Source organism: Aythya fuligula, chromosome 4 (assembly GCF_009819795.1).
Source record: "Aythya fuligula isolate bAytFul2 chromosome 4, bAytFul2.pri, whole genome shotgun sequence".
NCBI lineage: Eukaryota > Metazoa > Chordata > Aves > Anseriformes > Anatidae > Aythya > Aythya fuligula.
The window spans coordinates 41,190,236-41,216,628 of record NC_045562.1 but is presented as its reverse complement, the minus strand read 5'-3'; the positions used below and the strand labels follow the sequence as shown (position 1 = coordinate 41,216,628).

General features: G+C 40.3%; 1 protein-coding gene across 1 annotated transcript; it reads left to right on the top strand.

The window, feature by feature from the left end:
• Positions 1-10,556: 10,556 nt before the first annotated feature.
• On the top strand, positions 10,557-25,917 carry PLK4 (polo like kinase 4). The gene is made up of 16 exons (XM_032187545.1): positions 10,557-10,588; positions 10,940-11,035; positions 11,821-11,916; positions 12,009-12,123; positions 14,057-15,089; positions 16,206-16,306; positions 17,933-18,306; positions 19,234-19,338; positions 19,711-19,813; positions 20,640-20,789; positions 21,670-21,800; positions 22,522-22,613; positions 22,994-23,132; positions 24,190-24,330; positions 25,083-25,189; positions 25,482-25,917. Exons 1-16 carry the CDS (start codon positions 10,559-10,561, stop codon positions 25,579-25,581), a joined length of 2,913 nt encoding a protein of 970 aa, XP_032043436.1. The 5' UTR covers positions 10,557-10,558; the 3' UTR covers positions 25,582-25,917.
• The last annotated feature ends 476 nt before the right edge of the window (positions 25,918-26,393 follow it).

The following is a 26,393-nucleotide window of genomic DNA, read 5'->3' as shown; positions in this document are numbered from 1 at the left end:
TTCTCATCTCTGAAAGCAAAGCTCAGTTCTCTTATTGAAAGGTTAACTCTGAAAGCATTTGTGTGGGTGGGCAGTGAAACAGAAGAAAATTTGCATTTGATAAAATTTGATATGTTTTGGGGTAACTCATAACTCTCTTCAGTGAAACAGAGAGGAGCATCCAAATCTCCATGATCACATATTTTTCCCCAAATAAAATAAATGAATAAAAATGCACAACAAAAAGCATTACAATCCTAAATCAGATTTGTTTCACTTCTAATTTTCTGGTAAACCAGTCCTTTCCTTCCAGCATTATCATCTAGAGGGGAGGATATGGGAGAACAACTGCCTGTGTGGTGTCACTGAGGTAGCAACTGGACTCTTGTTTCATAGGGCAGTCATGCTAAATACGAAAACAAAATATGCCTTCCAGTGCTATTATACTGCTAAATACCCCACTATGGTTCTGTGTCCATACAACTACAAGCTTCAGATTTTAAGAATAAGTCCCTCTTCTTGACACTTGTGACTTGGTTCCTAGTGAAGAAGTCTCGCAGAACTGCATTGCCTTTATCACGCTGCTAATGCTCGCAGGCAGACTTGTAGGACAGGCCCCGGTGCCTGCATCGCCTCGCTTGCCCTTCTTGGCTTCAGCAGCTCGCAGAGCAACGTGCTCCTGCACAAGCATGCTGCCCATGAGCTCACTTGCTGGCAGCTCACCGCAATCTCTTGTGCATATGCCTGTGAAGCTGAGGCATAATTCACTCTGACATTCAGAATATAAAGTTAACACTTCAAAGCAGGATGTGACAGGGATCCTTTCAACATTTTCCTGTGCCACACCTTAAATTGTCTTAAGAGAGCGAATGATGCATTATGTGGTTTGTTTCCTTTCCTTTTTCCCTTCACCTGAGAACATGTTATTTCTAGCATTCTTGCATACTAAAGCAGTCATAAATGAGAGAAGTTATGCAAACTTTAAAAAATTAAATCTGAAGTTAACGAAGAACTCATCAAACTTTGCCATGTGGTCTAAACAAGCTTTCTTCAAAAGCACAGACACCTGCCCCAATCTTCAAGGTGTGAGGGAAGGTGCCCCTGAGTCATCCTCCAAACGATTTGAGCCTTCTTGGGTGAGAGAATAATAGCTAGGAAAATACTGTTAATAGACAGTAAACATCGCCGAAATACAAAGGGTCAGCTTGACCATCTCTATATTACACCAGAAGAATAAAGCTTTTTAGAGTAATCTTCGTCTATAGCACCACTAACTAAACACAAGAGTACCAGAAAGGAACAGCTTCAAAAGAGAACAACTCACCAATGTAGAGTGCAAAGTTTCTATGAACAAACAGATCTTCTGCAGTTTCTAATCATTTTACTGATGTGTCTTTCTTAGTTGGACAAGAAAGAGCATGAAACACAACTGACCTGTACAGATTTATTTAAACATGGACAGGTTTTAGGCTAACCCTAGTCACAACCCAGACTGAAAAGAATTACAAATGGCAGGCAGTGTATTTGTTTCAGTGTGGAAATATCTGTCCATTGTTACTAAAACTAAGCATCTCTTTTGGCTCCAGACTTAAAGCAGAGAAAAACAAAGAACAAAGACTGGCACTTCTCTGAGGCAATAAAACGGAGAGGGAAAAAAATCAGAGGTTACTCTCTAAATGACTCCACCTCTCTGTTTTGTTTTGGTTTTGTTATTTTTTTTTTTCAAATAGAGATTATTGAAGCAGTTATCTAAGCTGCTGAAACTTGAGGAAGCCTCAAAAAAACTACTAAAAAATAATATTGCAATGCTATTTTTAAAGAGTTAATGGGATGACCTGAGATACGGATGGATTAATACGATGTCAGCGCAGACCAAAATAGAAGACATGAAAGAGACAAAGGGTACTGGCACAACCAACTGCAGCCGCACAGGGTCACACAAACGGCACCAGACGCACCAGGCGTGCTTGGGCAGAAGTTCCAAAATGCAAACCAAACACAACACCACATCCTTACACTTCTGAAAGGCAGAGGACCTAGCACCACCTGGCATTTTTGTTAAAACACAATGGTAGTGAGTTTTGTTTTAGCAGAAGTGAAACACAGAACAAAATGGCTTGAAGCCAAAATTAGGTATGCTCACTCCAGCACAAATGCACACATTTAAAGTGGGGGTAATTAACTACTGAGACAACTTAGCTAAAGGCAAGGCAGAGTCATTGTCACTTGACGTGTTTGACATGGAAATGGGATCCCTGGAGATGGAACTGCAGAGCTGTGGGCCTCTCAGTCAAACACACCACCGGTACTCTTCCTTCTCTGCTGTGTAGAAAATGATGTAGTTTGAGTACTTCTCGTGGCAGCTGCAGCAGAGCAGCAGGGAGAGGTTTCTCTCTTAAACAAATTGGCTCGAACATATTTTACAGTACCATATGTCCAGCAAAAGGCTGGTATAATCTTTGAATCCCAAAGGACAGCTATCATGTAATCATTAATCCAGAAACCCTAACCCAATTAATTTTGTTTTCAAGTCTACAAAGCATGATGATGACCACATCAATCAGAAGTGCCATGGATAAAACAAGGTCACACAATAAGTCTGAGGGGAACTCCAAACTGGGATTCAGATGTGCCACTGGGGTAGGGAAAAAGTCCCCAGGAGACAGAATTGGATTTAGAAACAATTAGTGTTCTTCTGTGACCAGAAGGAGAAATTTTGCAGTGTAGTGTCAGCACAAAAAAAATCAGCAGAGGAAAGGAAACTGCAGATGAATCAAAGCCTCTGCCATTCGTAAACAGAGCCCGAGAGTGCTCAGAAGACAAACCTTTGGAGATGCAGCCTGCACACAGCTGAGTCTCTCTGGGCACCGGTCTCTCACACCACATCTTTTAGAGCACCCATGACCACGTGAAAGATGCCATTAGGCGTTCAGGTCGTGCAGGAGAAGCATGCAGGTGAGCTCGCACCAAAGGCTGAGGGATGGATACTTCTCCAATCTGGGCCCAAGCCAGGTAATTGGTACCCAGGCCACCACCTCCCTGACAGGGCAGTGAGAGGCAGAGCGCATTTACGCAGAGGATGCAGGCTGTGACACACCATTCAGACGAGGACCTGAGAGAGGTCTGGGACCCTTTCAATTTTCTAGCATACACACATCCAGCAGGCACAGAGAAGAGATAAAGAAGCCACAGTATGCCTGGGCAAGAACAAGTATGCTTAAGATGACTACGTATATATATACATAGATAGAGAAGGATATTTAAACCTTTCAGAACGGTAAGTTCTGAAGGAGCCTTTCCAACAACTGCAAGATCTTGTATTTTTAAGACAAAGCACGGACAGTTTCTGAAATATGCCAGAATGGCCTGCAACAGTAAATTGTATGATACTGGAGTCTCATTGCAGCCCAATGCATAAACATAATTAATAAAAAACAATGAATAGGAGGAGTTGTTTTCGTTTAACAATTTCCATGGTGCTCAAATTACAAAGACACATGCAAAGCAGCCTTAAAATTAATTTGCTTGGCTAAAGAAATCAAGTCTTGGCAGCAGCATTGCAAGGGTGGTGACGGCAAGGAGAAAGAATACATGTGAAGCCATTGGCTCCCTCATTCAAACTTCACCTCTTGGAGCAAGAAAGAAGCCTTTGAAACATCACTATTTTTTTTTTTTTTTTTAATTTCTCCAACTACCCTTCACTTTTGGTTCCTGTCACAAAAATTAACCCATTGCGTTTAAGGTACAGTGGGATATGATTTGCTGGAGCTATGTTCTGTAGAAAACAATGAGCCAAATTCAACTTGGAAATAACACTTGAAAGGCAAAAGTATAAAACAAGTGGTTGTTTGTGTGTGTTTTTGTTTGTTTTAGTCCTGGCTGGAAAATACAAGCCGCAGTGGATGGATCATTACATGCTTACAGTTCATCATTTACCCAGGGTATACAAGGAATGCTGCTGAACAGAGAGCCGACTATTATTAGGTACCACACTAGCAGATGCATCTGACAACCCTTCCCTGCATCTGTCAAAAGCAGCAAAGAAATAAATATGGACATGTCTCAGATTTGTGAAACTACCAGTGTCATGGAGCCTGCTGCCAAGGCGCAAGCAAAGCTGCAGGACAGCTAAGGATGACAGATTGTCACTTGTCAACTCTATGCCCTGTGGTCAAGCACTCCAAGAGTGCTCCCAGTGTTGCTGTATAAACATGTTTATTTTGCAAACACACACTGTGACCTGTATGAACCCCATGACTGTATCCATATATCTTTTAACACTGCTTTACAAATCTACTGACTGCTTCCAGGCTTAGAAGTAACTCTTTCCTATTTAAATGGCTTGTTAAAATTAAGAGCTACAACCAAAAACCAAAGGCTGTTTTTTTTTTTTAATCAAGAAAACTGCAGTGAAAAAGGTCTTCTAAAATAAAACGTTTGCTCTTGTTCTGATCCAGAAAAGTCTTGTGTATTCTTCATGTCAGAAATAAATAAGAAAACAGGCTCAATTTGACCATCCTCACTTCTGACTTTCCCCACAGGAAAGGTCTAATTGCTAGCTGCTTACAGCCTCCACCAGCAGGCAGAAATACAACTGCACAACGCACACACTATTGGTTATGGACGAGTACTGGAACCAGCGGCCAGCCCAACATAAAAAGTGACCTTGGATCATGCAGTTTGCATGACATATGAAGCCTTTTGCATAGACCTGATTACACATCAGTGGAAAACAAAGCAGGCCTGAGCCACTGAGCCCTTTTTGTCTTCTTTGTCCTGTCTTTGTTTCATGGCAAGGAGATGGCACAAAGAAACCCATCTAGAGACTTCACATAAGAGCAAGACAAGGACTACTGAGAATACTGTTCTCCCGTCAGCCTGCAGAACACTCGCCAGCCACATGGAGACTTGTGTAACCTACTGACACTGCACCTCTGCCATTTTGCTCAAGGACGAAGTTGATTTGCATCATTTGTGATTCACCCAGATGAATTTCAATAGCAAAGGCAATTATCCGTGCTCGTAAAATTAGCCCACGTAGCCAAAAGACCTCAGGTTGAAAATACCCATTTTCCCTGCCTGGTGCCGTACACAGGGGACAGTGCCCCAAGCCCCACGCAGTGCTCCAAACACGGGCTAAACCATCATCAGGGCTGCAGCTGCGGGAGCGCTCATGACAGTTCTTGTTTGCCTTCCACCCAAAATCTCTTGGTGCTCCCTTACCTACCCTCCTGGGGAAGGCTGGGAGAGCTCCAGTGGCTTTGGAAGGTTACAGGGACACCTGCATGAAGCTGAATGCCTAGAAAGGAGAAATACTTCCCTTCTTTCTGCAACTTTCTGTGTTCTGAGTACTCTGGTTGTGCTTTTGATCATCCTTCTTGCTCAGTTCCTCTTCTCACTCTTGTTGCTGAACAGAGCTCTCCCCTGACAGAGAGCCCTCAAACTCTTTCCTTTCTGTTCATGCAGCAATGTTGAAAGAAGGCCTGCATGCCCCATTTAAAGGGAGTTCTATTACTGTGCTAACGCTATTTTAAAGAGACCTTATGTTAGCATTCTTTTCAACACTTGAGGATGGAGAACAAGATTAGATATGCATTTGTTCCCTGATAAAAAGAGTTAGCGAGGCATTTGTTACATCACTAGCATTTCCTGCAAGCTCAGCTTACAGCAGATGCTGACCCCTGTGGTCCAAAATTCAACTCACCAGCAGAATAGCAATTCAAGTTCTTTTTTAGTCAGGCAGAGCAAAGTATCATTTCACTGGCTTGGTGCCGGCTCGACAATTACTGGCGGAGCAGTTACCCACTCGCTGGAAGTCCAAAGACTCTCTGGCTCCCCTTTTAATGGGGACTACATGACATGAAAGAGAAAGAAGCCAAACCAAACAATGACTTTGTCCTCCCGATCTTATGCAAGAAACACGATAACCTTCAGAAGACTTCCTACTTACAACCTCCTAACTACCAGGCAACCCCAGCTACACACTGTGCAGCAGAACTTCACAGAAACCAGAGCCTGTGCCGTACAGCACGTACACTTTTCCAGCCACAGTGGCTAACATTACAAGTTACTACCTCTACCTACAAATTTTGTCTTCTGTATCGTCATGCAGCATATCTCGAATGCTGCTCATTAGCTGTGTAGTTTGCCCTGACATCAGTGTGTATCAGTCATATTTTTGACACATGAATTCTCTCTCACAACTTTTCTCATCACTGTTCAGATTAAAAATCTAGCAATGAAATTAAACTGAAAGTCTTATTTTTGCTGATCTTCCAGCCTAATTACTCAAACCACTGATGACTGCTAATGTTGCACAGCTCCACAAACCAGACCTATTTAATCAGTCACACGGCTTCCTTTTTTACATTTAAGGATTCTCAACAATTGACACAGGCACTTATCTGTAATTATCAGGGACCCATTTTACATCCATTAAGAAGTGGATGACTCCCTGCAACTTCCAGAGCGGCCTCCTTTTCTGAACTGGAAAGTGCAGCTTGATTATAAGCCACCTCCGTATTTTATTCCATCAAGGAAAGCTGGCAGGCAGTGGGGGAACTGTTAAGGTTTACAGCCAACAAGCTTACAAACACTGGCGAAGGTGAAGTGCCAAACCAGTGCATTTGCTTGCAGCTCGGATGCTGGCCTGCCCTAGCCAGAGTAAATCTCTGGGAGTGCTCACTGTGCACCCAGTGAAGTCATTCAAGGGGTGGAGTCATTCAGAGGGCAGGCTAATCCACAACAACAAAAAAAAGCTTTTTTCCAGCCAAAACCCATTCCTAGCTCTGCTTCACTGGGCAGCCACATGCACAGTCCTGCCACTGAACTGATGAAGAAACAGAGGCTGGAAACAAATTGTCACGTCTGCTTCAGCCCGCTTAAGCAGTGCTGCATCTGAGTGTCAGCAACTGAAGTACCATTTGGAAAATAAGAAACAGAGGAGCAAAGAGCTTCTCCAAAACTGGGGAAAACTTATTCCGTGCAAGGCACCTGCACCAGATCACAACACTGCTTAAGTCTGAATATTGTCTGAAGGCACGCTTTCCCAAAGATGAATTTAATTTTAATAGAGTAGCTAGGAATAGAAAAAGGAATAGAAATAATGAGGATGTAAACCAACTGCTCAGGTAATAGGGCCTGAAGATGCTTCCTCACATTTTAAGTTCATCTTAAAGAAAGAAAATTCATCAGTCATACCTGCAACAGGTAAAAGCAACTAGTCCGCAAACACAAATTTATTGTAAGAAGCTTGTTCTGTTTTATGTTAGACATTGAAGTGCTGTTGACCAGATCTGATTGCCACTTTGACATAATAAACAAAAGCTAAATGCAGGAGCCAAAGGACACAGGCAATATGAGAATCTTTCTCTCTGCATAGCTAGAGGATTTTACCTTATATCCTACATAAAGCACAACAGAGCAAGGGCAGTCAGTAGTTTTCAATTCCCATGTGAAAACAGCACTTACCAGCCAACTCTCCAGCACAAACAAAAGGAAAGAGCACAGGGGCTCTTCTCCCAGTTTATCCTCATCTCACCCCCTTCTCACAGAGGGTGCAATTCCACAGCAACATCTGCACATCCCAGACAGCTGCTGCTGTCCCACCTTCCCTCTTGCTCCCATTTTGCACTCCTGCCCCCTCCAAGGCGCTGGCACTACTGCTTGCACAAACACACTGAACAAATTCAGAAAAACCTAACCCTGCTGAACGAGAACCATTTTTTTGCTGCTTCAGCTTCTTGGAACAGCTTGACAGCCAGCTAAAAAAACATCATAGCCAGCAGAGGAGAGAAGATGGGAGACAATGGCAGCCCTGAATAAACTCAAGCCAAGCTAACATGAACCAGCAGCCTTAGAAAGGATGAGTTTGTCATTAAGATGTAGGTTTGGAGGTCTGCCAACAGCTGTGACACTCGGGGCTCTGCCCAATAATGCATTCTTGCCTCAGGTTAAAGAAAGATTTATGTCAAGAAAGAAGAGCTTGCTAAGCACAGGTGATGGAATGAGATTCACATCCTATTTTCTTGACCCTTTTTTTTTTTTTTTTAAGCTCCAATCAAACTCACCTTTCTGAAGTTATTTTGGCAGAAATGCAGTTGGAAATAGTATTTTTGGAAAATAAGCCAATGTAGCTAGGAATTAAACCCACAAATGGATTAACCCAGCTGCTCTGTCTTTGCCTCTCAGTTCTGCCTGTACTCAACACTCATCACTTTCTTCCCTCACCTCTTCTTGTTTTGGTAGAAGACAACTCAAACAAAAGCTGTGATATATTCTAGTAAGAATTAGAAGAAAAACAAACAAACAAACAAACAAAACACCACGGTAAGGTTGGCATAATTCCTATCAGAGGAACAGACTAACAGAAGCAGGATTTACAATACTTTTGAATAAGGTTAAAACAAGAGGAATTTGGTTGTAAAAGTCTGGCTTGAAGCTGCAGGCAGCACTGAGAGATTAGAAATAAACTGAGAACAAAGATGCTGGCAGAATAGTTATGGAATCAGTGAGCAGTCCCAGATCTACCTTAAGCACTTTCATCCTAAGTAAAAGAAACCAAAATATGAAGAGAAATCTGACAGCAAGTAAAACAACTGAAACTAAATAATGAAACAAGACTGCTCTCCCTTCTGTGCCATTCCCTTTCTGAATGAATGTTTCCAAAAATGTTGACTACCCATCCGTAGCTTAGATTCTACAGCATTAAAGGTAATTTAAAATCTCTCTGGCTCTACTTTCAAAACCCTGTGACCCCGACAATTTTATAACCAAGCTGTAACCCAGCAAGAATTTAAAATTTGATTATGTAAACAAAGATGTGTAATGATCAGAGAGCAATATTTTGTCACACTAAGTGTGACAAGTGTGACAAAAAGAAACAAACATATTGCTATTCCAGTTATGTATCTCATAAATCAAAGGCTAGAAAAACAGTAAGGTCTTTGGAAGAAAGAAGCTACAGACAATTAAAGGAAAGAGGTATGTCTCTTAAAGGACATCATAACAAAGTGACAAAACCTGCTGTTTTAAGGGAAGCAGTCACTTATTAAAGAATTACGATCAGTTCAAATGTGAGAATGCTGACCTGGTCCCTTGGTAGAAAAGATTGTCTCAGAGAGTTCTTACTGCTAAACGTTTCACTACACAAGATGATTGCGCATCCAAGCACCCTACTTCCACTCCCAGACCGTGAGAAAAGCACTTTTCATTGACTCCTGCTAAGAGCAAAGCAAGAAGCCCTCCTCTCCCTCGCTGGGAAGTTTACTTCTGTGCAGTCCCTTCTTCTCTGCCTGGTGCGTTGACAGCTCCCCCTCCTGTTCTGATCTACTTTTACTATCTTTCAAAGTATGTGCACGCTTCCCATCAGTCAGAAACTGCTGTCTCTGTTGAGAAAGGCCAATCTATATTGTAAGCCTTCGTATACGCAGGTCAAAATGCCATATACACATTCTATAAGAGAAATACAACCTGCTGATGGACAGTGGTGTTTCAATATAAAAGTACCTCCTCTTTGCCTTTATTAATGTCCATATTTAAGTTTGCTTTCAATAATGTCTATATTCTATATGATGCAGGATAGAAACCACCCAAGGGGCAGATTTTAGTCAGAGGGAATCACCACTGTCAGCTCAGTGCTGCATGCTGCCTTGGTTACAAACTAGTTACCATCTTACAGTGTGTTTATGTCGAAGCTATGCCACCATCCCAGTAGGTTATTTTGGCACTACAGCCCCTAGATCGGGGGATCATACATGGGGTTTTACAAACACAAAACAAAACTCAGCGCAGACCTTTTAACTGCTCAGCATGCGCTCCGACAGCTCGCTGCCTGCAGTGCTACCGGCACGCCTGGCAGCCTGCAGAACCTCAGCGGCCCGAGGTTTTCCAGCTATTTCGAGCACGGGGACAGGCTGCCCAGGCTGCTCCAACTGATGGCGTTGGAGCAGCGCTAGGACACCGCTCTCAGCCATGGGGGCCGATTTTAGGGCGGTCCTGTGTGGAGCCAGGAGTTGGACTCTGATCCTTGTGGGTCCCTTCCAACTCAGGATATTCGGTGGCTCTGCAAAAAAAACAAAACAAAAAAACAAAACAAACAAAAAAAAACGAGCAGGGCAGCTCGGTGTGAGGGGCGAGCAGGAGCCGAGGGCTCCCCGCAGGGCCGCTCAAAGCCGCTCAGGCAGCGCCTCCCCGCCCGCTCCCTCAGGGCGCTCCTGAGGTAACTCCAACGGCCGCCCCCACAGCGCGCACGCGCGCGCCCATCGCCGCCTAACGGCCGCCGCAGGCTGCGCGAGCCTCCGCGCATGCGCGGCTCCGCTCCCCCCTGAGCCGCGGCGCTGCTGGCGGCCCGCGTGACGTCACGGCGCCGGGCGGGGCGGGGCGGGGCGGGAGGGCCGGGGCGCGATTTTTCAAAATGGAGGCGGCGGGGGGGGGGAGCGGCCGCCGGGCCCGCGAGGCAGCGGGGCTGGGCCGAGGCGGGCGGCGGCGGGCGGCGTGAGGGCGATGGGGAGCCGCGGCCGGCGCCCCGGGGACAGCTCCTAGCGGCAGCCGGGCGGCGAGAGAGCGGCCGGACGGCGCCATGGCGACCTGCATCGGCGAGAGCATCGAGGTGGGCGGCCGCCATTTGCTGGGGGCGAGCCCCGGCTGCGAGGGGCGGCGGTGGCCAAACGGGGCCCCGGGGTAGCCGCGGGGGGGGGTGGGGGGTGCGTGTGAGGCGCTGCGTGGCGCTGCCATAGCAGCGGGAGCCGGGGGCGGGCGGCGGGAGGGGCGGCGGGAGGCGGCCGCCCCGCGGGCAGGATGGTGCCGAGCGGGGCCGGGGGCGCCCTCCAGGTAGCGCCGCGGCAGGGCGGGGGCAGCGGGGCCGGGGGGCTGCCCCGGGGGGCTGCGGGGTGGGAGAGGGGTGTGAAGGGGAGCGGGGGGGGAGTGACAGCCGTGCCGTGCCGTGCCGCTTGCCTTGCAGGACTTCAAGGTGGGGAACCTCCTGGGAAAGGGCTCGTTCGCCGGGGTCTACAGAGCGGTGTCCCTGAAAACGGGCCTGGAAGTGGCTATCAAAATGGTAAGGCAGCCGGCACGGGGATCTCAACCCGCTCAGAGTTCTCGAGGGCAGGCTGCAGCAGGCTCTGTTACGGCGTTGGGCATTTGTGCCTGGTCACTCGTTTCTAGGTAACTGACGGTTAGAGGAGAGTTTCCTCCTGGAAGAGACAGCACCAGCAGAAAGACTCTATTGATAGTTAATACATTCCTATTAAAAGAGCTTGAGCTGAAAGACTCACTTCTGGCTGGACATTCAGCCCTGTAATTCTTATACTGAAACCTACAGCCACAAAACCTTAATTTAGATTTCATCTGGCTGGAGAGGTCCTGGACACACGTAAGAGCCTGCAGCCCTTTAACTTGTAAGAGTCTTGAAAAATTTCCCTGACTGCCAGCACAAACTGTTATGAAAGAAACTCATGTTTCACAGGTGTTTTGCTACATCTAATTACAGTTTATAATGCTTCTATTTGGCCACCTTTTTAATATAAACTATACTTAGCTTATCTGCCTGGCAAAATACGCAATAGATTTCTCTGCATAACTATTTCAGAAAGCTTTGCTATTAGTTTTAGTATTTAAAATATTCACACTTGTCTACTTCTGGACACTCGTATGTTCCAGTTTCTCTAAGGCACCTGCTCATGAAAAGCACCTAGTAGGCAATACTATGTGAAACCTTGCTTGTATTTCAGCATTTTCAGGCAAATGTGTTATGCATTGAATATTTAGAATTTCAAGTTCACCTAAAACTGATTTGTGTGGTCAGTCTTGCAGTACTTGAAAAGCATTGTGTTCTACTTCCAGATAGATAAAAAAGCCATGCACAAAGTTGGAATGGTACAGAGGGTTCAAAATGAGGTGAAAATACATTGTCAGCTAAAGCATCCATCTATACTCGAGGTAAGAATCATGTTTTTTGTAGCAATAATGGTATATGTGACTTGCTGTGTAGTCTACAAAATGTATTTTAATATTTTCATTTTCTTTTCTAGCTTTATAACTATTTTGAAGATAGCAACTATGTGTACTTGATACTTGAGATGTGTCACAATGGTGAAATGAGCAGATACATAAAGAACAGAAAGAAACCCTTTTCAGAAGAAGAAGGTGAGATTTTTTTTCTTTATACGTCACGTTGGCTTATTCAATAAATTTAATTGTACTGAAAGAATATTTACAATTGCCATCTTTATGAAACAATCAGCATAGCTTGAAATTTTATGAAAAGTAATCCAGGGATGAATTAGGACTATACGCATATTCACTCGAATGTCTGTACGCTTTTGTTTGGTTTATGCCATTTTACGCTAGCTTGTACTACCTGTTTTTGTCTTTAAAAAAAAAAAAAAAAGCCATCAATATCTACCAAAAGGTAGTACTTCATACACCAAATTACTTTGAAATAGAGTTTAAAACTGGGAAATTCAGTAAAGGAAAACAGGCAACTGCATGTAAACAGCTATGTTTGCTTTGCATTGTGCCTCTTCACCTCAGTATTACTGCCTCATGTCACCAGTTGGAAAGCCTTCCAGATTCCAGTTCATCTTACACATTATTGTTGGAAACATTTGTTTCAAGACGTGTGTAAACGAAGAAAATGCAGTTAATTGTTTAAAAGTTGTTTGAAGGCTGAGTTAACAAGAAGTCCTGTATGAGAAGCAAGTATCCAGTTTGACAATTATAGAATTCTTGAAGGACTGCAGCTGAGGAGAAATCCTGCTGTTTTTATCTGTTTCTTATGGAAGTCAGTGAACTAAAATAAAAAATCATATCTTACACTGAGAGCTCACTGTCAGTGTAATTTAAAAACTTTAAATTGGCTTTATTATTCTTCTGAGTAGTGTCTCAGAGTCCTGTCCTGAAAAAAAAAAAAAAAGAATTGCATTTATGAGCTTACTCGTGTTCTATTTTCTTATAGCTGTCAGTGAGAAGATTTCCATTAGGACATGGATCACTGAAAGGCTAAGTGGGACAGTGCAGTTCCAAAACTTAAGGGACATGGAAGCATGGTGCTATGTGCAGTGTTTTAGGGTGCAGACAGACTTATTGTTCTGTCCTCATCTGATCTGGGTTCAGTGGTTAATACCTATGCCAGTTCCCAGAATTACCATGCTGATCTTTTTGTCTGGTTCTTCCAGTTTAGAAACTGATGGAGAAACAAGGAAACAAGTAATCTTATTCTGTGAAATTCCTAGATCACAGGACAGGACTAAAGAGGTGCTGTTACAGAGGCATCTGTTGAATTCAAGTCCACTCCAGCAAAAATAGTTCATCTGATGGTAACACAGGTCTGAAAGCTGAAAACCACTGGCTCAGGTTTAAAGAAGCCTCTTCGTTTGAGAAGAGCTTTCTAGTAATGTTTGTTGTCCTGCAGTGTCTGCCCCCTGCTAAGAGGAAGGATTGTAAATTCTTTGCTCTAGAAAGTATGATTCTTACAATTACTGTAATTGCAACATCATTATAAATGATGCTGTTTCAGCCTGGGTGAGGTTTTATTTCTAATGTAATAGAGCAGAAAGATTATCCCAACATCATGAACATAGAAGACTGAGAAACTGAAATATTGGTAGCCTTGAAGGTTTGGGAATAAACCATCCAAGTTGTGTGCAGTATTTTATCTGCATGTAGTAATGATGCTTGATTTCTTGTATTTGTTTCTGCAAGTGGGAGTGCAACTTGAATTTTTAGCTTCTCAGAAACCTAATTTTAAGAAGCTTAGGCGAAATGAAAATATTTCCAGTCCTTCCTTACATCTTACATGTTTCTGTTATCAAAGCATCACATGGATTAATGCATTACAGAACATCCTTTTATGGACTGTCCTAGAACATAGTCATACTGAATTGCTCCAAGCAAAAGAGCAGAAAGTTGTTCCAATCTCATTAGTGTGATGCTTACAACCCTTATAACATCCTCACTTTAAAAAAAAAAAAAAAAAAAAAAAAAGGCAAGACCAATAGCAGACTTGAAAAGGTTATTTTCAAGACTTTGATTTCAATTATACTACTGAAGCATGTGTGTTTTCTTGTATTCTTGACAGCCCGCCACTTCTTGCATCAAATTATCACGGGTATGCTGTATCTTCATTCTCATGGAATACTGCATCGGGACCTCACCCTTTCTAATCTCTTACTCACCAATAATATGAACGTCAAGATTGCTGATTTTGGACTAGCAACTCAGCTGAAAATGCCTCACGAAAAGCATTATACCATGTGTGGAACTCCTAACTACATTGCTCCAGAGATAGCCACAAGGAGTCCGCATGGACTTGAATCTGATGTATGGTCTTTGGGCTGCATGTTTTACACTCTTCTTATTGGAAAGCCACCTTTTGACACGGACACGGTCAAGAACACACTGAATAAAGTAGTGTTAGCAGATTATGAAATGCCAGCCTTTTTATCAAGAGAGGCGCAAGACCTCATACACAAATTACTTCGCAAAAATCCAGCAGATCGTTTGAGTCTTTCCTCTGTGTTGGATCACCCTTTTATGTCCAGGTGCAGGTCTACGCGGAGCAAAGATTCAGGAACTTCAGAAGATTCCATGGACAGCGGAAACGCTACCATCTCTACAACCTTTACGGGCTCTTCCAGCATCAGTACCAGTGGTTGCTTGAAGGAAAAGAAGAAGCTGTTAGTGGGGCAGCCGCTGCCAAATAAAATTACTTTTTTTCCCAAAAACAAGAATTCCAGTAACATTTCATCTGTAGATGGAAGCGGTTCTTTTCATCAGTGGGGAATTCAGGGAAAAGAAATTGGCGTAACTGGCAGGGGAAGAACCATGCAACCTTCTGAAGAGAGACCACATTCGCGCTACCTCCGAAGAGCCCACTCTTCAGATAGGTCTGGTGCATCCCATAGCCAGACTCAAGGAATATCAAATATTGTTGAGAGATGTCACTCAATGGAACTGCTTTCCAAGCCTAGAGCAGGAACAAGGGAAAACACAGAATGCTTTTCACCTTCAAGCAGCTATACTGATGTGGGAGGAATATTTAAAGAAAAGACTTCTGGTAGTTCTGGTCCTTTTGAAGGGCAAATGTCTCCACCTGTGAAAGATCAACCACAGTAAGAATCATTTTTTATTAAGATGAAATGTAGAGCTGTCCTGTGTAAAGTGAATGTTTTTTTTTCCCCAGGTACTAGACTGCAGTAAATGCCAAAAGTGTCTCTGCTTATAGCTTGAATACAAATATAAAGAGGGTGATAATTGATGCTGTTGCTAATGTAGAGGTTCACCTTCCCACTAGTCCATCTTAAAGTTCATAGATGCTACATGCCTACCAGCTGGATTGTAGCTTTCATTTATCCTGGTAATACTCTATTATTTACTTATTCCCATGTGCAGCAAGGTGAACACTTCATTCCCCACAGCAATTGTGGTAGGGCACCCTTTCTAATTGCTCGTTTTAGAAATACAGATTAGAGTAGAAGTCATTCAGAGTATGACTGCTAATGCATATACTTGCTGCTCTGGGGTTTTTCAGTTACTATGCCTTATACCTAGACAAGATAAAAAAAAAAGTTTTAAGTACAAGTTAAAGGTTATAAAATGAGCAATGCTTTCTGCACTTGGGGTAAAAACAAACAAAAAACACCTTCAAAGTTACTTGAAACGTAGTTATGTCCTTAGAAGTTCTGGATGAAAATCCTGACTTCTTTCTTCATATCTGACAGGCTTTCCTAGCTCATGCAAACTAGCCCAGGTGTAAAATCTGCAAGGGATGCTAGGATGTTTGTGCGTGTTGGAGGCCTGAGCTTTGCTTCCTGTGCACTGCTGTGCAACTAAAATCCTCTGTTATGATAATGTTTTCCCGCTAGCAGAATGATGAACATTTCCCTGTGTTTAATGTAAGAACTATTGCATATCCTAGTTCCTGCTTTCCCCTCAATGTGAAGAAGTGGCAACTTTGTGTGTGGTCTCATTTGTTTTTCTTTTTGTAAAGTGTTTCAGACTTGATTCATACTAAAAATTAGTACAAACTTTCTATTACACTTGGAAATGGGTTTTTATGAATGTTCCCTGTGAAAGGAGAAGCAAGTTCTATGCTGTCTGCAGCTGCAAAATGCTGCCTGAATTAAACATTTTAAAGGTTGTGGTTTCTGCAGCTGCAACATCATAACTTTTGTTGTGCAAGTGTCTTTGATGTAATTTTGATTACATGCGTAACTTTTATTTTGCAGCTCAGATTATCTGTGCCCAATGAAGCCCCACCTTGGTTTGTTAGAGCAGAAGTCCCAGGCTGAAACAATGCAGCAGTGGCTTGGAAGCATGCAAACAAACGGTGCGTTACTAAGCGATTGTGTATTTTTGCACTCCAGTTGTAGTTGTGTCCTGTAACTGTTTCTGTTGTTTTTCCAAATTTAGTTTCATTAAACTCATGATAGAAGCAATTGGCCAAGTAACTGTGATATTGGAGTAAAATGCTGGCATCCTAAATATCAGTGGTTGGATTTTAACAGAAGCCACTGCAGACACAAGACTTCCTTTGTGAAGGAAAAGCATGGGAGACCCTAAACTGACTTGTCACTGCCAAAAATTGACAGAGCTATTGAAAGAGGCAAAATGATTTCCAGCATCACTCATCTGTGAAATCACTCTAAAGCAAGAGCCATGCCATTGATAATATTTTGTTTTCTCTTTTGGACTAAGCTGTAATATTTTAATTTCCTGAGGTAGGAAATTCAGGAGGCTTTGTAGTTAGTTCTCCCCAAGCTGTTGAGTTGGTACAATGAGCTACATATAACTGCCTTCAGAACAGTGAAGAAATTCTATGTTGTATTTGAATGCTTAGCTTCCTAAAATAAGGTCATCTTTTTTTTTCAGTATTTCAGCAAAAAGTAAATAAGGCCACAAAGAGGGAAATGCAATTTTAGAACCTGCCCAAATTATTCAGTTTTGACCTGAATCACTTATATATATGCGACAGAAGATTGGCAGGTGACTCAAACTCTGTTAATTCAGTTGTGCAAATATGCCTTCAGAGAAAATGTGACCTCAGTGAATGAGAGAAGGATAATTAGGCTGCAGAAGGAGGGGTGGAGGAAAGGACAAAAGACACAGAAGGGAAGGAGGTGTTCTTCGTTACGCATCATATTACAACATTTTTTAGTAATGTAATTCAATCATAGAGCAATCATAAATCCATTCTGTTCTCTTTTGTTCTGATATTACTGGACTCCTTTCCTTTGTCTGTATAGGGAATTGGAATCATGACACATGGTCATGATGGAGTAATCCTACTTAATTTTTGGTCCCTCCTCAGCTGTTCTGCAACATGACAGGAGGAGTGCATTACTTGTTTGGGTGAGGCCCCTTTTGATATTTGGGCCCTTGTCCAAGGGCTTAAATATCAAAACTAGAGAAGTGGTTATAAGAAGTTTAAATATAAAAATAGTTGTTTTTTTTTGTTTTTTTTTTTTTTTTAAACAAGTGACTGGGGATAAAACACAGGTTTTGGAGTGGGAAGTTAACATTTGGAGCAATGAAACCTGGTTGATGTTAAAACACTCTGGTTAGCTAAGCTGAAACCTCAGTGAAACTTGGTGATTATCTGAATGGCAATGAAACTGGCTTTCAACAGATCAGTTATTGGGGAAGTATATATTTGAATTAGTGTTTTGTTTAGCGATGCTTTTGTGAGGTGATTTGGTGCATGTTAAGACCAAAGGCTGTCATAACTGAGATATAGTAACAGTTTAAAAATAAACACTGCAATTTTATAAGGGCTGATATTGATTGGTACCTACATGTAAGTCATAGCCTAACAATTTGGACTGATTACAGAAATCATTCTCTGCTTAAATAAGCCTTCTAACATGTTACTTTTAAAATCTTTTTTTAAAAAGTGACTTTTTCCTCCTTAGTAAGGCTCTTCAAATTTCCAATGTACTTCTTACAATGCTTTCAGGTCAGCTGAGACCATCTGCAGACCTAACTGGCAGCAGTAATGCACATGGAGGTTTCCAGTATCATGTGGATGTGCAGCAAGATGCATCAAGAAATGCATGGAACACCTTGAAAGATATCAGGAATCATGATGCATCCCTTGACATCCCACCACATTCTTTAAACCAGAGAAACCCAAAGAAATACATCTCTGAAGTTCTCTGCCAGTCTGAGAAAGTTCAGTCATCTTCGTGTGGCGTTTGGTCAACTACAGAACAAAACCAAGCATGGGGCAAGGAACCACCAGCATATCAGAAGCCTACACTGCGAAGTATAGTATTGCCTCTCAACGCTCACAGGCTAAAACCGATCAGGCAAAAAACAAAAAATGCAGTGGTACGTGTCAGTTCTTAGAACTAAAAGGATTTAATTTTTAAATAGTGTGAATCTCTTTAAAAATCAGTTAGAAAACCAGAAGCATTTGTTCTTCTAAAGATCTGTAATTACTTAAGATTATATGAATCTATATTACTAGTGATTAAATTCAAAATTATATCAATAAGATGCTAGTTCTTCTGGATATGGAATACTGCAACCTGGTGGCTACTTGTTGCAAATGTTGATGTCGCATTGCTTCTAGCTTACAAGCAAAGAAACTATAGGTAGACATAAGAAATATTAAGTGCATATATACTTCCTATAGTTCTAAACATCTGCACTGCTTATCTGTATAAGATACAAATTTAGACTTTAAATATTAAGATTTTAACTATGTCTGATACACTGAACATTTTTTAAGAACCGGGTAGATAACTGGATTAGAAATTAAAATAGTTTTGCTCTCCAATACTTGGATGTTTTTCTATAGTGCTGTTTCATCCCTAACTTGTGGGTGAAGAAGAAAGCAAAAGAAATTCTGTTAATCCTTACGGCTCACGTGATTTTTCTAGTTGGTCTGTTTCTGGTTCCTTCTGCTTTTTGTTCAGTTTTTTACAGTCCTGCTCACCTGTTCTCCCTTCTCCATTTCTTTTTCTAAAGAACATAATAGGACCAACTGGTGTTAGTTTGATTTGTCAGCTAACAAGCCACACCCTTGCTGACCAGGTTTATAACCTTGAGTCATGAAGAAGCACAGTTCTAATAGCCCTAGCAGTAAAAGTTATTGTAAGAGGTACTTATCAGTTTGCACTATATTCTAGAAATATTCTAGTCCTTATATTTTTAGAAAGCTGTGTTCATAAACCACTTGTAGAAAAAATGTTAGCTTAGATTGCCAGAGAGTAAGGCTTTTTGGTCTAACTTGTATTTCTTAATTTATTTTAGGTGAGCATTCTAGATACTGGGGAAGTGTGTATGGAGTTTCTAAAAGAACACCATTCACAAGAATTTGTGAAAGAAGTTCTCAGAATATCTTGTGATGGAAATGTGGTGAGACTTCTCGGATTCTTTATTGTAATATTAATTTCTTTCAGTTTTCTGTTATTTAAATCTTTATTAACTTTCATTTTAGCAATTATTTGCTATGATTTACTGTTACAAATTATTTGTTTAGAATTGCAAATAGCCTCCTCCCCTGCACCCCTACCCTTGCTGTGGTACAGCCATACAGATGTAGGTAGCAAGCAATTATTTCCCAGCAAGATTGGACTTGACTTAGAGAACAGTGGAGTATTGCTGAGAACTGCAGCTGTTAAATAATCACTTAGTGGAATAGAACAGTTCATGGTGTTATTATGGTAATTAAACTGACGTATTTCCATATGAGTTGCAAATGTAAACACAATTTTTCCCTTTTTGTAGATTGCAGTTTATCATCCAAATGAAGGAAGAGGCTTCCTTCTTGATGACAGACCTCCTGCTCTTCCTGAAGACATCTGTATGTATAATTTTGACAACTTGCCAGGTAATGTGACATTTATTTTAAAACTATTACAAGTAATCTGATGCTTAAGTGGATCTTGTTTTGAGACTTACTAGCTTTTACCTGCTACTCAAATAATCAGGAGGATAAAACGCTTTTCAGAATAAGCTGAAAACTACAGTTTAAATGAATACTTTCCGCAAACTTCTGAAACTTGATGAGACTGAAGTCACAGGTTTTAAGTCATTTTATATTGAAATTATAAGGAGTCACTTGCCTTCTTTAAAGTGTAGTTTAAATGGACGCTTTCATATTCTGGTCATTCACATTGGAAGCTGTTTTAATCAAATTTTAAAAAGCAACTTCAATTTGCATTTCGTAGTACTTATTGCATGGGGTGAGAAGGGGAAAATACATATTTGAAAGCATTGACAGTGTTTAATCTAGAGAAAAGAAGAACAAACAAGCTAACTACAAATTCTTGAAAGATGAGCAGACTGCTCTACTAACTGGAGGTCAAAGACAAGTTTTATGAAAAGTTTTATGGAGGTCAAAGACAAGTTTTGAAGTCAGGAAACCAGCTGGACCATGTTATCTTTGTAAATGATGCATGCAGTGCTTTCCTCTATGTTGTTGAGATTATGAACTATGGTAATAGAAGATACAGCTACTGAAGATGTAAACTTTTCTTAAAAAAAAAAAAAAAAAAAATAGTGGAAATTGAATTCAGTTTCTTTAAGCATATTTCTGTGAATTATTTAAATGTTATTTATAGCCTTCATCTGTAAAATACGTATTTTTAAATTGTTTTCAAGCTGATATACAGTGTTTAATCTGACTGATAAATGTTTTAAAATATTTTTTTTAGAAAAGTACTGGAAAAAATACCAGTATGCAGCCAAGTTTGTGCAGTTAGTAAGAACAAAAACCCCCAAAGTTACCTTCTACACAAGATATGCCAAGTGCATGTTAATGGAAAATTCACCCACTGCAGATGTTGAAGTTTGTTTTTATGATGGTATGTATTCACTTTTGCAAGTGGTTATGTTATTAAAGCTGTACTAAAAACATTGCCAAACAAAGCTTCAGGTTGAAGAAAATACTAGAAACAAGACTTTACCACTTAGCACTTTGCCCCATTCTAGCACTCACAGATGAATTTATTCATTAGTTTCTTTCTGCCTATCTTCCTTTCAAAGGGAGTACATGACAGAAGTATTGCTAACCTACACCTTGTTACCTTTCATGAATTTGTTTCATTTCTTTGGATCTACTTTTGATAGTTAACCTACTTAATGAAAGGTGTGTCCATACATCAAGCGTTCCATTGTTAACTTGAGAAAGCGACTGTCTTCTCCAACTTTCTCTCCCTTGTTAATCCAGACAGCACTGACTATTGTTTTCTCACTATAGACCACTGTGAAATAGTTTGATTTGCCTCATAAGTAGACATATGCACAGAATTTATGATTTTAAGAACAATTCAGTAACAGTTCTGTGATTGTGTAGAACGCTCTTGAAAGAATGTGTATCTTTAAAACCATATTAAATACTAATAGATCATATTGAACTGATTCTTGGCAGTGCTATTAGAGATGGCAATTTTGTCTCAGATTAACGCTTAAAAAGGCATTTGTTAATAGGTAGTGAATGCATCATTCAACCTACATAAGTAGTGATATTTGGTGAAAGAAAATGTTCCACTAACATCACAGTCCCAATTTAAGTGGCATTTGTTTCTGCTAGATGCACAGAGCTTAACCAGGAGCAGTTCTATTGTTGTAGTAATTCTTCTGTCAGTGAGTCACATTTTAGTAGAGTACAATGTAACGGTGGGGATTTCTATTTCATAGATACTAGCATTTTATACAAATCAGACTAGAAAATCCTTTTTACAGGAGCAAAGATACACAAGACAGCTGGTATAACTCGTGTGATTGAAAAATCAGGGAAATCCTTCACTTTGAAAGGAGAAAGTGAAACAGGTTTGAAGAAGGAAATACAAGTATATATGGATCATGCAAATGAGGTAAATGGTTTTATATAGCCCTTTCAAATGCTAAGCAACCTTCTGAAGATTCGTTCTTTCAGAAATCTGCCTCAAATGTTGCTTTTCATGTTTTTCCATTATGGTGATAAGAAGAATGGTTGAAGCGCTTTTGGTAGTGGTGTGTTTTAGGCTGTTTCTTTTTATGAAAGAGCAAATATCAGTGTAGTGGTAACACCAACACTGCCTCAAAGGCTGTTATAGGAAATTCTTTACTAGAGTGTAAAGCAGGTTTGCCTGCTTAGTAGAAGGTTTAAACAGGGCAAAGCTGTTTTAAGTGATTTTTTTTTTTTTTTAAAGAGGTGACAACTGCCAGGTGCTTAACTCGTCTACTTGCTATGCCTTCTCATGTTTCATGTCACCCAGTTAGCAGTCACAAGAGTCTTGAACTTGGGAAATGGTAAAAATTTCCAATTCTGCCTTTCTTTTGTTCTGTTTGCTGGAATGGAATTCAGGAGTCTGTTGTTCCCCTGTCTATTCCTGCTAAAAGAGGAGGAGCTGTGGTTATTACAAGTAAGCCCAGATATGCTGAAGCTACTGGGGGTAACAGTAATATAGCTTTTTTTTTCTAGTTGCCTTTGCGTTCATGGTACATACAATACAGCTATTACCAATATTCAGTACCATTGGAAAAAGTATTTCTATGTGTAGGCAGTCAAACCCTTCTCAGTTAAAAACTTTAACAAGCTCTTTCTAATTCCAGGGACATCGTATATGCCTTGCACTGGAATCTGCTATTTTGGAAGAAGAAAAAAGGAGTGAAAGCGTTCCGTTTTTTCCAATAATTGTTGGAAGGTAGTGTTTTTGCTAGTACATATTTACACACTTGCATATTCCTCCTAAGCAGCCTGTTGCGGCTAATGTTAGCAGAAGCCAGGGTTGTTTAGCAGAGGCTCGTAGTCGTTAGCAAGATAATCATCAACTTCATAGCATGTATAAAAAATACTGTTTTGGACCTGCATACCCTTCTTTTGATACTAAGATAAAATATACTTGTGGGTTTAGACTAAACCAGGCTAACAAATACCATGTGTAAAAACAAGTCTGCAGATGACTAGTGTTCTCAAGTGCTTTTCATTCAGTTAACCACAGACTGTACAAAGCAAGGTCTCCTCACTTGTTACTTTAGACCCTTTTGGTAAGACCTCTTCACATTTGTTTCATTGTTTTTCCAGAAAACCTGGCAATACTGAATCGCCAAAGGCTCTAGTGCCTTCATTGTTGGACAATGCAAACTGTTCAAAAGAAGTTATGGCACTGGATAGGAATATAGCTGCCAGTTCTACTCCAGTTCAGACTCCAAACTGTACTCCTGTAAGTATACAAGAACAAATGGAGACTGCTGTCCAGCAGGAAATGAAACATTGCTATTTTATTTTCATATAATTATATTTGTATAGATGTATGCCTTTATTAACTGTTTGAGCATGCTGGCTAGAAATGTTTGTTTTGACTTTAACTAACCTGAGATATCTGGAATTAAGATCATCTGAAAAGTCCATGTCCTCCAAAACTTTGTCAACACCGTCTCCTGGGAACATAGCTTGACAATTGCGTACTTGTGTTACGCAGAACTGTCTTGAATTTGGAGGGCTCTGTGTCCTCAGGTCTGTATATCAAATGGTAGTCACAAAAGATATGAGCACTTGAGGCTATTGATCTGAAATCAAGTGTTAATTTAAAAAAGGCCAAATGTAAACATATGAATATACATATAGCCAATAAGGCTTTTTGTGCAGTTTGATCAATTTGTTTGGAAGACCTGCCAAGCTTCAATTGCTGCATCACAGTCCCAATAAAGCATTCCTAGCTGAATGAATTCTATTAGTCTTAGCACACTGAGTTTGTATGAGCTTCGCTTCCTTGAATTGATGTGCACCCCTGTTCTTTGATTGTTTAGTGCACATGCTTTATACAGAATCTGCCAGTTTTCACTTGGCTGAAATGAAGCTAGTAACAAAAATTCCTTCAGGCTTCAGCACTAGTATTGATTTTTATGCTGAGTTAATATTAAGCTTCACCAGATTTCTAACTTATCTTCAGGAAAATTGAATGCTGAAACTGCATAGGGTTTTCTGCTAATCAAACACAGAAAAATAGATTTTTAAATAGGAAGTCTGCTTAGGGAAAGCCTTTCCTCTGTGAATACAGGGAATCAGTGGAAAAACTGTTGTAATACAGTATGGAGGAAGTCATGAAATCCTGCAGGCTTTTTACAATATAATGGTGTTAAATGAAGCTTATAGACTAAATCTTTCTGTGTATAGGAAAAGATTAAGGAAAAAAAGATAACAATTAACCACTATAGTTAGTACATTATCTGTTGGCTTTAATACTAAGGCTGCTAATACCGTGTGTTTCTGGGTTTTAGGTGGTGTCATATGAAAAGTCCACATTCATGACTAATGCTGCTGAAGCTACGTGCTCTTCCATTCATCAGACAGAATGCAGCCCAAATTCAGCCCAACTTTTAAAATCTGTCTTTGTGAAAAATGTTGGTTGGGCTTCGCAGGTAAGGAATGAATACCAAAATTCCAAATAAGTATGTTAGGTAAATGCTATGGTGAACTACTTAAGTATAAGAAACCCAAGTAATAGTTCAGTACTTCTGTTTTATGTGTCATAAATTTCCTATGATGACTACTGCCTATTTGAGTGCCTTCTGTCATGTTAATTTCCCTCAAGAAAAAAAATGAATCTGTTACAATTTTAGCTGTTCAGTACGTAGCAGTAAAGGTGCTATGGTGAAGTGGTTTTTAATGGAAATGTATGGGTCCTGTGCAAGGTGACTGAATCTGCCAATGCAGCAGGAAAAGCTGTTTTCTGATACACAACTGTTTCCTCTCTCCTTTTCAGTGGTACCAGATTTAGATTTAAAAAATGTTCTCTGCAATCCAGATACAGAAATCATGCTATCCTAACAAAGGAACAGTTTAATTTATATTTAAACTTTAAAATGTATATAAGTGTGAACTCGAACAAAATGGTCCTTCTGTTTTATGTTCAGTAATTCTCTGAGTGGTTAATTAAAGATAATTCTTTAACTCAATGAAAAGGACATTAGATCTGAACATCTGAAACTTGAGGAATGCTGGTTCTTGAAACTGTAAGACTACTATTTACTAAGAAGTAGTATACATATAATCACTGAAAGAGTGGCCTAGATACCGAAGTGACTTCAACTCGGAACAAGTTTCAGCTTTAATAGGATAATTCTAGGTGTGCAATCATGTCCACAAATGACACTGCAACTTGTCTCGTTAGCTGACCAGTGGAGCAGTATGGGTTCAGTTTAATGATGGATCCCAACTGGTAGCCCAAGCAGGTGTTTCTTCTATCACTTACACGTCTCCGGATGGCCAAACAACTAGGTGAGTCTTGTTACTGCCATAAAAATAACTCAGTCTGCTGTCAGTTTAAGACTCTTTAACCTAAGGTAAACTTCATAGTTGCTGTTCTTTTTAAATTATTATTAAAAGTAAGAATGCACATTTCCCAAATTGTTTTAATAAATATATGATCAAACAACTGTTTTCCATGTTTAACATACCTATAAATAATAACTTTAAAATAATTTATAAAGTTTTTAAATACTTATACTGTCCTTAAGTAAAATAATTTATTGCAAGCATCTAAACTTTGTATTCTTATTTACCTTTGTAGGTATGGAGAAAACGATAAGTTGCCAGAATACATCAAAGAGAAGCTGCACTGTCTGTCTTCTATTCTTGTGATGTTTACCAATCCAGGTGGTCCTCACTGATAAAAGCAAAGCACATGTTGGGGCACAAAGCTTAATAAAATCACTCACTGATATTAAAGTGACTGATTTTATTCAGCTTATCCAGAAACTCTTCCAAAAATTGGTTAAAAAATAGGAAAGGAAGGGTTGCTGTGTTTATGTAGCAAATTGCTTGTAAAGTATCTTACAAAGTATTTTTCCGCAAAATGATGGATAAATTTGCTCAAGCAAGACCTTGAGTTCTCAACTCAGTTCTAAATGACCTCAACATCTTGGAAATAATCTGAATCTATTGTATTTTTTCTTTCCCCACTGCTTACTCAAATGCTAAAGATTAAGGAAAATGCATCTGTGCTGTTGAAGTGTTTGTATTTGTAAATAACTTGTATTTTTATGTCTTACAAGTAATATATGTAAATATGTACATGTTTTATAACTCCATTTTTATTTTTGTAGCAGCAGCTTTTAATTTCCCTGCACAAGCATTTTATACCAAAAAAAAAAAAAATAAATGCAGTGGTAATTGTCTAGATCTATTTGTTTGGTATTCAGTGTCACTGAGAGCCTTTTCCTGTAAGTAGTAAGTTCAACTCTACCAGAAACTGATGTAATAATTTAAGAGCATCATCGGTTGGGATTTTAGGGATGTGTGAAGCTTGGGGCAAGAAAGTATAAAACTGTTGCACAAAGTATCTTCTAACAGGTAGAACTTTTAAAAATTTGCACAGTGATTTAATGTTTTACCTCTGCAGTAGAGATCACTGAAATATGTTGATAGGAAAGCAAATTGCACATGCTGTAGTTACCACTCAATTTGTTACTTTATAGGAATT